Here is a 14,062-nt window from a genome sequence, read left to right on the forward strand (position 1 = left end):
CGGCACATTTTTTCATTCTTAGATAGTTAAAAATATTACATCAAAAATCTAACAATAACCGTCTGTTCAATCAATTGCCTAAATATTATAAAATTTCTATATAAATAACATTCAAAACCCTAATATGAGTAAACCTAGATAATAAACGTTGTATTGTGGGTGAAGTGTTCAACATCGATTTCTTTCTTCCTTGCATCAGAAATTTGGCTGTACTCGAAAAAAGAAGACCATAAGGCCAAGAATTATTTGAATTTACGACCGCTATGTAACATTTATTAGTTAAGATTAAGGTTCACATTATAAAATAGTAAAAGCATTAAAAATATATTGTAATTTGCTAAAAGATATAATTTTAAATCAAAGCTTTATTTCTGTCTCCTTTAAACGAAAATAAAAATACCTCATAGATATATTTGAACCTGGGGTTTGAGAACTTAGTAGCATGGATTGCTGCCTTTATACCAATGGCCCTCTATAAGCCCGCTTGGTTTTATAGCCTGTCAAGCATAAGCTGCTGCAGATGAATATGGATGTGAGGAAACAAAGACCCGCCTCCTTCGTCAGTATAGAAATGCATGCCACAAGCGCGATCGAAGCGTTAAAACGGCGGGGGTGGGATTGAGCTATTGAGTTTTTTTCGCGTAAATCTGAAGAAAATTGACGCCAAGCGACGAAGTTGAACAACATGGGAGCAGCGGTGTCATCGATGCTCCAAAAGGAATAACATATTTTTCTTTTGTGAGACATTCGTTCGGTTCATCAGATTTCAGAAACACCTTATCCCTTCGAAAGCCTGAACACCTACGTTTTAGTAGACGTAGGACTCGCGTGGCCTGTTTCCATATACGTCCAGTGTTGAGAAGAGTACGGTAATGTAAAATCAATCTCATTCCCTTATGAGAGCCGTGAGCCAGCACGTAAGATAAATCTCATTCCCTAATGGGAGCCAGCACGGCATGGAAGAGGTATTGGTTGCATATTCGAAAACGATACCGCGATTCCGATCCCTTTTGAGGATATACTTTACAGAGACTTTTAAGATTCCTACGAAGCCCAACTTCCTACCAAGACCCAAGTGTCTTTGGAAAGCGTTACACTGTCGAGTCTTAAAAAATCCTAATGTGCTTCTCTTAGGTAGGAGTGCCTTGCACACTCGCATGCTTAAAAAGCTCGTAAAGCCATTAGTCCTGCGTCTATATTCTCTCTAGTCGATTGCGTTGTCGTTGGCTATTCGGATTTTAAGAATTAATAGAGAATGTTCCTGTTTCTTGTTATAGTATTCTATATCGAAATACCTCTATAACAAGAGGCATTTGGATAAATTCTTTTGGATGTCCGCCGCCGTAATCATCAGAAATAAAACATCAGAATTGTAATGTTTTTTTAACAATGGAAGCATTTACTTAGTCTTAGCTGATAAACAAATGACGCCACGCATTTATAATATAAGTCATTTTAAGACTAAAAGATATAATTATTTATACTAAAAGTATTATTTATATATATACTGCAGTGTGAATTTATTTCCGTCTAAGATACATTTGAATAATAAAATCTAAGTTGAACAAATAAAATTATTAATAAGGTAAAACAATCTGTAAATAATTAATTGTTTAACTGTCCGATCATCAGATAACTCGTTATGTAAAACCTCTAAATATCATCATCCTCATCATCCAAACTATCCATAAATTACCGTTTATTATTTTGAAAACAAAAGATTCACACTTGCATTTTAGAATGTTGTGTTTTCAAATTAGTAATAAACTTAATTATTGTTTTATTTAAACTAAGCTTTCAAAGACTTAACTAAAGTTTTTGGAAATAAAGCAGTCGTTGAAAAACACAATTAATAAAAAATATTAATAATAAAGATTAATTCTATAACTTACCTGACATCAGGAGCGCCCAAGTATTGAAATTTTATATTTTACAGCGACGTAATTTGGAAAATTAGATTCAATATCTATATAAGTAATAGTCAACAGGTAACAAAGATATGAGTATTTAACAACAGTTTAAATATATTCAAAAGTACAACAATCGCGGGTTAAAGGGCTCGCGTATCCCGATACGATAAAAAGTCGTCCGTAACAACAATAACACTGAGAGGAAGACTAAATTAAGTATATTGAGGATACGAGAAATGAAGGCAGAGCGGAAGCGAAAAGTAGACATCACAGGTTGTTGGAATTAGATAATATATCGAGTGAGGAAAACATAAAACAAGGAAAGTTTCAAATAAGATAACACGGTAACGTACGAGTACGCGCGCGACGTGACTCGAGCGAGTTTGGATATGGTGTGAAAAGTCTTCAGATATTCAACAAGTGGTGTTGCGAGGGCGGCCGTCGCGGGCCAGCTCGGAGGACCTCGCGGCGGGAACGTTCGCCCGCTTGTGTCCCGAGCTCGTTCCCGCCTCGCCGACCGACCTTCGGTTGTGTGCGCATTCGCTCTGACGATACACCCTTATTATATGCGTGTCTGTGTGGGTGCCATCCCCGTTCCCGCAATTGTATCAATGTGAGTGTTTATTCTGTTAGTGTGAGAGCGTGACGCGCCTACGAGTCTAGCACAGGTGAGCCCGGGCGGCCCCCAGCTAGCTCCTGTCCTATCTATACCGCTTTTACAATGAAATGGCTGGCTGAACATAAACTACCTGCGTGCTCCTACATTAATAGACGCATATACTTATGTGTTGCTACATAACGCTTTGTTGTTTAGTTTGTTCAGCCGTTAATTCATTTTATATTTTAAACACTCTTAACATGAAAAATCAATAATACATTTAATTGAAAAGTTATTTTGATAACGTTATATTCGGTATATTATATAATATTGCATGGCTTACCAATTCACTAAATTAGTTTGTTTGGTAAATTGTACAAATATTATTAATTTTATGAGTACATTTTATTAAATTACAATGAGCAGAAATGATTACCTTGATAAATGTATGTGATATTGGACGTTCGAATGTGAGAAAGTGGCAAAGTTTTTGAATCGAGCACATTTTATCATTGTCTTTGTGTGAGACCGTAATGAATACAGTATTTTTGAAACAATAAAGTTGTAATTAAATATTGTAAATCAATTTGTCTTTCGCAATAATATGTTATTAAATACCTTTATCGTTTTAATTTAGGAAAAACATTTACATACGGTTAATAAACTACGATTCACTACAGGCTATTTTAACTAAATAAACTTGTTGAGATCATGTTCTACGACACTTGCTACACTAGCTACGGCGTAGCGCCGAGAGTTTGCATATTGACTACAGATAGAAGACTACGTGCTACGCCTTTCAATACTAAGAAAGCTTAAGAGCACTCACACTTAAATGGTTATTGAGTTACTTTTAAAGACCATAGAACTTATTATATTTTATTATTATTTTACTGTTACATACTTTATAATGCTTTACTTAATAATTTATATACGGAACTTAATATTGGACATTACATTTGTTGCATAATATTCGATTGCAATGACTACTATTAAGATTTTCATATTTTCGTTTTATATAGTAGTGAAGCATAATAACATTTAATGAGTTGTTTTAAAAAATTTAAACTAAATACGTGATCGAACATTTTTGATAGACACGAATATTGATTTGTCTCTTATCTTCTTTGTGTTTGTTGCCACAGACTAACTTTGATCCTGAGAGTCGGTTTGACTGTTTTTAATGTAAATTAAATCGAATTAAAACTTCTAATAAGCACGTTGGAATTTAGTTAAATAATTAAAATAGATATTCATCGTTACTATGCAATGTATCAAATAGGTATTCTTTTCAGGTCTCAAAGTTTTAATATAAGAAGATTATTAGAAGTTGTATTAGGTAGAAACGGAGTTTTATTTGTATTATGTAAAGGTACTCTGTGACGTTAAGTGCTTCAACCTATTGTTATATGCTACAAATATATTTACATTTGGATCTAATATTCTACCATATCTATGTTATAAAGAACTTTAACCTGAACGGCTTAAGTAAGATAAGTTATTTTGTATTTCTTGTTGCTGTGTGTTAATGTAGGGTGTTTCGAGATTTGTTTTGTTTGTTTGCTTTTTCCGGTTTATTTTAGATTAGAACGAATATAAGTAATTTTAGCTATACCAATATAATATATAAATGCAAAGGTAACACTGTCTGTCTGTCAGTCAGTCTGACTGTTGCGCTATCACGGCCAAACCATTGAACCGCATTTGGTGAAATTTTGTATGAAGTAAACTCGAACCCATTAGACGGATATAGATAACATTTTATTCCTAATACCTGATTATATTCCCTTAAAGTTCGAGCGAATCTGTGGGCGACAACTAGTATCTTAATCTAATGCATATTTTTCGTGTCGTATGAAGAGAAAATTGTCGTCGAACGCTTTCGAGACTGGAATAAATAAAAGAAACATATGTATCGCTCATTCGTAGATATCCAGAATATATATAAAAAGTCAGTGACTTATTATTTATCTTTGACTAATAAATCACAAGAATCCCAGAAATCTTTTTTATCATTACAAAAGTGTGAAAAGTAAATTATAATTTTAGTTTAATTTATTTGTGACATAGTATTACTATAAGGGTGAATATTATTATATTTTAATCTAGTTTATGTTGGGTAAAACCCTAATTGTCTTTAACTCCTCACAATTGAGGTCGTTCCGGTAGTTCGTATATTTCAAGATATTTGAACACGTAAGATAAAAGACGAGATGCTAGCAGTAAGTACCTATATATGAGCGGAAATGAGCTGAGATGGCATAGTGCATACAATACGTGGCTTTTAAATAAGGAAGGTACGTCATCCAATCCAGATAAGCACTACGTATTTTCCATTTGATTTGTGTGTATTATTTGCTCTCTCTTGCTCGGTGGGGTAAAATGTCGGGAAAAAACCTGTATTTTTTCGATGATATTCTTCCTCCCCACTAATCCGTACTGGAAATGCGTGGTTGGTATAAACTCCGCAAACCTAGCACAGCAGGGACATTTACAGCTTATACTTTACAAACTATTTATTATAGTAATAGTTTATATGATTATCTTAAGAAATATCATCATCCATTGATATTTGATATCCATCAACAGTAAATTTAAATTGATATATATTTTATTTGAGAAATGTAAAAATTACAAATAAACATTGCAATTTTATCGGGCAAAAACAAAAAATGAAAGGTAAAGTAGGTAACGACGATAATTTAAAAATTCAAAAAAAAAAAGTTGATGACATAGATAAAAAATGATATTTTTTATATAAATTTTATACTTAAACATTTTGGAACTCTAAGACACAAGTATCTGATGTTTATATGCCTCTATATACTTATATAGAGGCATATAGACATCTATTCACTCACCAAGACCTTAGACTACGTTAAACTTAAAAATACAGAGAATCATATCATCAAATCCATATTTAAGCCAGAACGTCAGCTGTTTACTTTATCAGCTGTTATTCGCTTTTCAACAGTTGCCTTAGAACGTAACTGTTGCGGAATAAGTAAAAATTAACTTTAAAATGTGTGATAATAAAATATGTCTAACTGCCTATCTTAAATAACGATCTCAAATAATATAATTTATGTAATACTTCTTTTATATATTTTAATGTAGTCAATTTCATTTTTACCACGATAATGCTTTATAAGCCTAATAATAGTTACATTTTAGGGCACTTAGGACTACTGACTTGATCCGAATGTATCCGCTGCAAATGAATAAATATTCATGACAAATTATAATAGTAACATCTTTTACACAATATTATAAAATTAAAATAATAATTAAACAATCCCAAATACCAATAATATTTGAATATGACGCTAATGGTTTTAAAATTGTGCGTTTATCTTTCTGATTGGTTTTTCATTATTCGATTATAAAATAAAACATCTGTTCGTGCGTTACGCTTATATTTAATATTAAATTATTTAGTTCTCTTGACGTGGCGGGGGATGATCAATTCATATATATTTTTCGCTATTTCAACTGTTCGTTAACTGTTCTTCATTGTTGGATAATTATTATTTAAGTTTTTTAAAAATGCTGCCAGCGCAATGTAGGTACAATTTGCATATTTAACAAAAAGACGCGTCGATTCGCACTACCCGAAGTTCATTTGTATAAAAATTAGCTTTTTCTGCTTTCTGCATGTCATGTCTGCTCAATGTTCCGTGAGCTCCATCTGTTTTGTCTTATAATCTCAAATCTGAGATGGCAATATGTGTATTTTGCATTTTTCATTCATAGAGCCACCTATGATATGTTGTGTGAACTTTGTTTATCTCTGTTAGGAAAAAAACAGGAGATTACGAGCTATTTATTTTAGAACAGATTAAAACTGTTTTTGCAATTTAATATGAACATGTATTTAATTTTTAAGTAATACTTACTGCTATTAACATAATTTTTTAAATTGACAGCTGTCACCGTCAACTGTCAACTTTAATGCAGCGATTGCAGCGTCGGCAGTGTCAAGAAGTGCCCCTGGCCTCTTCGTTTTTCAATTCACCCGAGATTCGATTACAAGGTTTATTTATCAAAACCAGAAAGTTTACCTATCAATGAATGGATAAATTTACAAAGCAATTATAAAATATGTTGTGAGTCAACGCTAAATAGAAGACCGAACGCGGCGAAGAAAGACGTGTGTTTTATTCACAGAAAACTGATATTTATATAGCTTCATTGACTATAAAATGCCTTTTGTTAACATCAAAAAGCAATATCTTGCATTCGGGATGTTGGTTTTTGTTGTATTATTTTTATTTAATAGTCGACCAGCCATTCAATGTCAGTTTACACCAGAAGTATCAACGTATGTACCTACAATATACGGGATAACTCCGACGTACGCTAGACTTGCTCAAAAGGCCGATCTTACAAGGTAAGTTTTAAATTATCGTGATATATTTGCCCTTGATTGCTTTGTTGATATTTCAATATAGTTGTTTAGCTTCCAATTTGGCAATAGCCCATCTTAACCTTGGTACATCTTTGTATAATTAAATAGAACATGTTCTATAAAATAAATAACCTAAATAAAAGATAAAATAACATATTTACTATGTTTTGAATGAGATATTAATTCTAAGGTGTGAAGATATTTTTTAGTGTGTTGGAAAATAGCTAAAATCATATTCACAATAATATTATTATTGTTAATTTAATTATTTAAACATTTACATGTAAATCTTTCAAGTAACTTTTTCTTTAAATAGGTTGTCACAGACATTGATGCTGGTGAAGAATTTTCATTGGATTGTAATTGAGGATTCTGAGACTAAGACCAGTTTGGTTGAAAACTTGCTAAAGGAATCAACTCTAAAATATACACATCTCAATGTGAAAACGCATAAATCAAAACATTCAACAGTATGTATCATTTATTCATATGTAATATTCAATATATTTCTCATAATATCAATTGTAAGGTTTTAAGTTACATTGTATCATTTGCCTTATGAGGTCACTATACTCAATAGTAACATTATTTTAAAAAGTTTATGTATTTAACAAGAAACAAATTGACATATCTTAAAAAACATTATTGCTATTATATTAGTTGTAATAGTAATAGCCCATAAATACAATAAGCAAAGGTTGGCTCTCTTATTAAGGAGAATCTTAAAGCTTATTTCACCATGTTGCTCCCGATGTGGTTAGTGCGTAAACACCTCTCTCAATTTCCTTTGGCCAAACATGCAGGTTTCATCAGATTATTTTCATTATAAATGCAAACTAAGCAAGTAAATACTCAAAGACATTTACCTGGGTTTTGTGGAGGTATTAATAATCAAACAATGCTATGTTTTTATTGCTTAAATTATTTCAGGTAATGGATGTCAATATATGTGTTTTTAAAACAGAAACAATCACCACTAGTTGGTACTGCGTATGTTCAATATTCATAATATTATTTGACTGTGTTTGTGTGATTGTTAATCTCTTATTTAAACAGAACTAACACAGTTTCTTTTCTTATTAATCACATATTAACACATAAAGTATTTTGACAAAATAAATGTAAAATTTATTTTGGATTATTTTTTTTAAATACTTTAAATTGATGACTCATAATAAATATATTTTATTGGATATTTATTAATCTATTTATTAAGTCTTCTATAATTCTTATTATTTGTTTTGGCTATACTAAAGTATTTATTTAATTAGGTAGCTTTTTGATTTTCTGATTTAAATTAATTTTAAACATACTAACTGGAAGTAGTTAGATAATCAGGAAATATATTTATATTTTCATATATTTTCTTAAGAAGTTCCTTATTATTCTAGTTCTAAACAAAAATTTTGGAATAGAGTTGTTAATAAGCTTGATTATTTTTTAGGCTAGCGGAGTAGAGCAAAGAAATGTTGCCCTCAATTGGCTTAGAGGACATTTAAAAGATTCTGATGACAAACGAGGAGCTGTTTATTTTATGGATGATGATAACACATACTCCTTGAAGGTCTTCGATGAGGTCAGTTAATTTAAAAAAATAACTAAAAAAATTGTTTTGTTTCTAATAGAATAATAATAAATAATTCAATCATAAATTAAAGCCAATTAATATAGTCTGTAGGTAATTATTTCTTCTTATGTTATTTTGGATTGGTCAAAACAGTTTGAAGTTTGCATTGATATTCTGAAAGAAAGTATTTTTTAAAAATAAGTAAACATCAATAGTTCAATCTAGCAGAGTTGTTCTGGACACATACTACTTGATGTTCAAGATTTTTTTTATTTTTATAATTATACATTATTGCAATTAGTGTACTTTTAAGCTCAGCAGTGCAATATAAAGTTGATAGAAATAGTTTAACTCAGTGGATCACGGTTGTTTCTGACAATAGCAGCATTAAATTGGAGGTGTGTTAAAAATTATAATTGTGACATGTTTGTGTCATGATATTTATGATTATATATGTATGTAGTATTTGTTATGTACACATAATATATACTATCATTTATTAAAGTGAATTGAAATTATAGCAAGGAATATAATATGTTCAATGTCATAATACTTTCACGAAGTATATTATTGTACTTGTATATGGACAAAGCTATGAAATATGTAAACAATAACAAGAAGTGTTTGATATTTAAAGTGTTTATAAATAAATAACATTGCTATAAACAGATATCGTACCAAGTTAAGATATATAAACACAATTATTTTAAATATATACATAAGCAGCCCGTAATTGTCCCACTGCTGGGATAAAGGCCTCCTCTCCCTTTGAGGAGAAGGTTTTGGAGCATATTCCACCACGCTGCTCCAATGCGGGTTGGCGGAATACACATGTGGCTGAATTTCGTTGAAATTAGACACATGCAGGTTTCCTCACGATGTTTTCCTTCACCGCCGAGCACGAGATGAATTATAAACACAAATTAAGCACATGAAATTTCAGTGGTGCCTGCCTGGGTTTGAACCCGAAATCATCGGTTAAGATGCACGCGTTCTAACCACTGGGCCATCTCGGCTCAATATGAGCCGAGATGGCCCAGTCGTGCCATCTCGTGCTCGGCGGTGAAGGAAAACATCGTGAGGAAACCTGCATGTGTCTAATTTCAACGAAATTCAGCCACATGTGTATTCCGCCAACCCGCATTGGAGCAGCGTGGTGGAATATGCTCCAAAAACCTTCTCCTCAAAGGGAGAGGAGGCCTTTATCCCAGCAGTGGGACAATTACGGGCTGCTTATGTATGTATGTTTTATGTATTTTAAATATGTATATGAAAATATTTAATATTGCAAAGTAAAACCTTCAATGTAAAAAAAGTAGTTTATACTTAAGCTATCTGGGTACCTAACAAATACTTAATTATAAGCAACAGTGACATAGCATCTGATTAAAATTATTGGGACATTACTGTGTTTTAACATAAATTGTATTCGCAAATGGAAATAAGTCAATCTCATTGTATTCAAATATGATAATAGATTATCTCTTGTTTAATGAATAGCAATAAATCTTGTATATACTTTGTCATTTTTTTGCAAAGGTATATTAAACAGACTACATTAGATGTTCTTTGATATAATAATAACTAATAATACATTTTAATTATATATTTGTAGATGTTTTTAATATTTTAAAGATATGAATATTCAAAACTTGATGTTATTTAATTTTCAATGTACATATTTTGTTTTCCAGATGAGAAAAATTAAGAAAGTAGGTGTGTGGCCTGTGGGTATTGTAGGTGGAATGCGAGTTGAGATGCCTCTAGTCACGGACGGGAAGGTCTCTGGTTTCAATGCAGTCTGGAAACCATTTAGACCGTTCCCTATTGATATGGCTGGCTTTGCAATAAATGCTACTCTATTTTTGCTTCATCCAGAGGCAAAATTTTCAAGAAAAGTTCAATCTGGGTTTCAGGTTTGTATGATTTTATTATATTATCTATACTAATATTATGAATGCGAAAGAAAATCTGTCTATCTATCTGAAATGATATTTGGTATGAAGCAAGCTTGAATTTCAAGGACACAGAATACTATTTTATGCCTAATGCCTGCCAACAACAAAAAAGTGTTATTGTAATATAATTTTATTTTTTTTAAGAAACTTAATAATTAGGTTCAATTATCAACAAATTAGTAATAACTAGAAATACCAAAAAGCACATTATGAGGACGATAATTTAAAATATGTATAAATAATTTTCAATCTTCATGCAAAGCCTGACTTTTGTTATATTTGAACTAAAAATGTGGGACTAAGGTCAGAAGCGATATCGTTTTTTTTATCGCACTTTCACTTGTTATAACCTACTATGTTACTACCGTTATCAATAACTTCCTTTACGTTTTTGTGGTAGTAATTGTTTTAAAAATAAATCATGTTTATCATAACAACTTATCGCGTGTTGAATGCCAGCTTTAATTATATTTAAGGGGATATTCAATGTTTGACTTATTTTTTGATAAATAATAATAAAACTTAACTTTTTTTATTTAAGACACATCAGTTATCTTTTTGTAAGATTTTATATATATGTGTGTATATTTATGTTACAGGAAAGCGAAATACTGAAATATGTTGCAACAAAAGACGACTTGGAGCCATTAGCAGAGAATTGTACAAAGGTATATGTATGGCACACACGCACACAAAAGCCTTCTATACTTAACCCTAAGAAATTAAAACACCCCCCACTACCTGATGATCATATTGAAGTCTGAATTGACAATAAATTAATTTCGGACTAAACTGTATTAAATATTAAGCGTTGATCGCTTTGTCTATTGTAATAATAATCTCAACTTTTTAATGCAGTAAAGGTTTTAAATGTCGATGGTAAATAATAATATTGCCAAAAAGGATTTATATTATCTGTCTAATGTAGGAATAATATACGTTTAAATCATTGTTGAACTGCCATTGCATTTACGTGAGATGACATTAAAATGATGAACCATATTTATTCTTAAATAATTTCCAAAACATACCAATGACATTATTTGTTTTATTTAAAATTATTTTAAATGGTTCATTAAATTTTTTTTTAATAGCAGACAGATATTGATTCCCTATTCAGAATGGAATTATCGAACTATTGGATACTCAATATCATACTTTTACATATAGATGATACTTAAGAGATGATTAGAATTTTAGATATATTATGTAGTATGTAGAATTAAGGACAAAAAGTTTATTTTATTTAATTACTTATAGATTAGTCTAATTTAAATTATCTTTATTTTATTGAAAGTGATTTATACGTTAAAATAATATATAATAGTGTAATCACTATTCATTAAATACCATCTTTTTATCAGTGGCAAATATTTGTCTATGCCGATTATTGGCTTTACTTAATGCACTAATTTTAATTTTATAACAAATTTGCATAATATTTTTTTATTCCAATGATCCAGTATTATTAATTTGGCCCTTTTTATACATCACACGTAAACAAATGTCCATTTTTGTTGTATATTCAATATTATTATCTGTCATTTGTCAAAATTTGCGCCGAAATTTGAGTGCAATTTGCTTTGAAAATCTTTTTTAAATTCATGATGAGATTACAACTTTTTTTTTTTGTATTTATTTTGTATTATCTATCTGTATATTTGTAATAATGACATATAATATAATCTCAATATTACCAGTGTGTATTTGTAGATTAATATTAATACAGCAATATGGCGACTTACTTGTTTGTGTTACTTGTGTATTTAATGTTATGCTATCAATACTTTTAAAAATATGATAATTTTTATTTGTATTACATTATTTGTAAGTAATTTATACACGATATGTTATACATCAGTTATATTTAAATGTAAAGACATTAATCATACTTTAAGTAGGGCAAAGACTTCTTTGTAGACAGCTATGTTAAGTATTTTATTATTTAGATTATTTTTTTTTTGACATTTTATAACAAATTGGCATAAGAATTCTTTTCCTATATAAGGTTTTATAATTCAATAAATTGTTATTGTGAAGATATTAAACTTATTATATAATAATTATTTTTTGCATAAACAAAAGGAAGAGTTCGCTACATAGATCGCTTTGCCAAACTTAGTATAGAACCAATTTAGTTATTAATATTAAGCATTTTTTTTAACGAAAACGTAATGCGAATTATCTTTTCTTCGTTTGTCTGTTTTGACTGTTTACTTAAAACAAACAAATGAAAAAGTTTTAGGCTCAATCCCAGAATGATTTAGTTATGTTTAGCAATAACTCCTGTAAAATTTTATTAATAATTGAACCATGGTGTTCATAGTACTATGTATTATTTATCGAGGTATGTTTGACACATTTGATTACTTTATTACTAAGTAATTAAATATGAACGAACCGAACCTATCTATATTCCGACGCGTAGTATACATACTGATGAGTCAGTGTTTCCAAAAAATTTCGAGCATTCTCCTTTATTATTTTAAACAATTTTGCAAATACTGCCTGGAATTATTTCATTATGACGTCATAAGCTGGACAATTTTAACGTATGAAATGACTATTTGCCAAAATCTCGTTAAGTTTTAATGTCACTGATCAAGTATATTTTTCTTAGTAGCTTTCTAGACGGATAGTAAATAATGTTTCTTTTATATATTATTATGAAACTTGTATTCAAAATTACAAACTATGAGGCCTAAACTATGTTGTTAAGATTATAAATCAATTTGAATGATTAATATTGTAAGACATTCCAAGTGAGCTTGATAATAAAAATAATAAAAAAGGCAATTTAACAATAAAAAAATTTACATCATAGGATAATAACATTACTTACTTAACTTATTAAACAATGCATATTTCAGCAATTACAAGAGTAATGAAAATATTAAGGGTTTTATATCTTATTTTTTTATTAAGGCATGTTGTATATCTTACCTTTATATTTTTTATTACAATAGTCTTCGTAGGAAACCTATTTTTATTAGCTCCTGGTATTGCCACAGATAGTGATTATTTATTTAAACCCTGGCAGGAAAGCTTGAAAACCATGACGCTTAGTTAAAAATTAAATACCTACCTTGGTATATCTTAATATAAAATTTATAATGTCTTTCGCAATATCACAATTATAATAACAGGTTCTAGAATGTTGCAGCATCCGTTTACCGAAGTAACTAAAATATCGAACAGCAGAGTGCTGTATCAGTAACAGTCTAGGTAAATCAAGTATATGCAATTTAATTAATTTATTAATCCATATAGAAACATCTATATTATGCAACAAATTTGAAATGGTATTTAAATTAATTATATAATTTTTATATTGGATTCATGAATGATTCATTAATTTGACCATATTATAAGCAATATGTAGCTTTAATATACGCATAATAATTTTGTATGTATTAACATAACGCTCAAATATACTTATCGGTCTAAAATTAGGATAGATTTTTATGTACTTAGTTAGTGGTAACGTTATTAGAGCAAATATCATAATTGATCAAAAGATTTGCCCCATTTATATATATAATGAACAAAAATGTTTTTTTTTTTTTTGTAATATCATTATATATATTAAAATACCTTAAACTGTATTATCAAAAGATCTGT

The 14,062-nt window shown here is 29.9% G+C and overlaps 1 protein-coding gene across 2 annotated transcripts; it reads left to right on the forward strand.

Moving 5' to 3' along the window:
* Positions 1-6,485: 6,485 nt before the first annotated feature.
* On the forward strand, positions 6,486-11,662 carry LOC125068897 (galactosylgalactosylxylosylprotein 3-beta-glucuronosyltransferase I). 2 transcript variants are annotated; one of them, XM_047678264.1, is made up of 6 exons: positions 6,486-6,898; positions 7,233-7,386; positions 7,847-7,906; positions 8,361-8,492; positions 10,178-10,399; positions 11,041-11,662. In XM_047678264.1, exons 1-6 carry the CDS (start codon positions 6,711-6,713, stop codon positions 11,203-11,205), a joined length of 921 nt encoding a protein of 306 aa, XP_047534220.1. In that variant the 5' UTR covers positions 6,486-6,710; the 3' UTR covers positions 11,206-11,662. The 2 variants fall into 2 exon arrangements, with proteins under 2 accessions (XP_047534220.1, XP_047534221.1); XM_047678265.1 differs by lacking the exon at positions 7,847-7,906.
* The last annotated feature ends 2,400 nt before the right edge of the window (positions 11,663-14,062 follow it).

This window comes from Vanessa atalanta, chromosome 14 (assembly GCF_905147765.1).
Source record: "Vanessa atalanta chromosome 14, ilVanAtal1.2, whole genome shotgun sequence".
Taxonomy (NCBI): Eukaryota; Metazoa; Arthropoda; class Insecta; order Lepidoptera; family Nymphalidae; genus Vanessa; species Vanessa atalanta.

Bases quoted from the DNA above. Each gene is read 5' to 3' on its own strand.
- LOC125068897 (XM_047678264.1), top strand. From the start codon at position 6,711: ATGCCTTTTGTTAACATCAAAAAGCAATATCTTGCATTCGGGATGTTG. The intron at 7,387-7,846 runs GTATGTATCATT...AAATTATTTCAG, and splicing joins ATAAATCAAAACATTCAACA to GTAATGGATGTCAATATATG. The intron at 8,493-10,177 runs GTCAGTTAATTT...TTTGTTTTCCAG, and splicing joins CCTTGAAGGTCTTCGATGAG to ATGAGAAAAATTAAGAAAGT.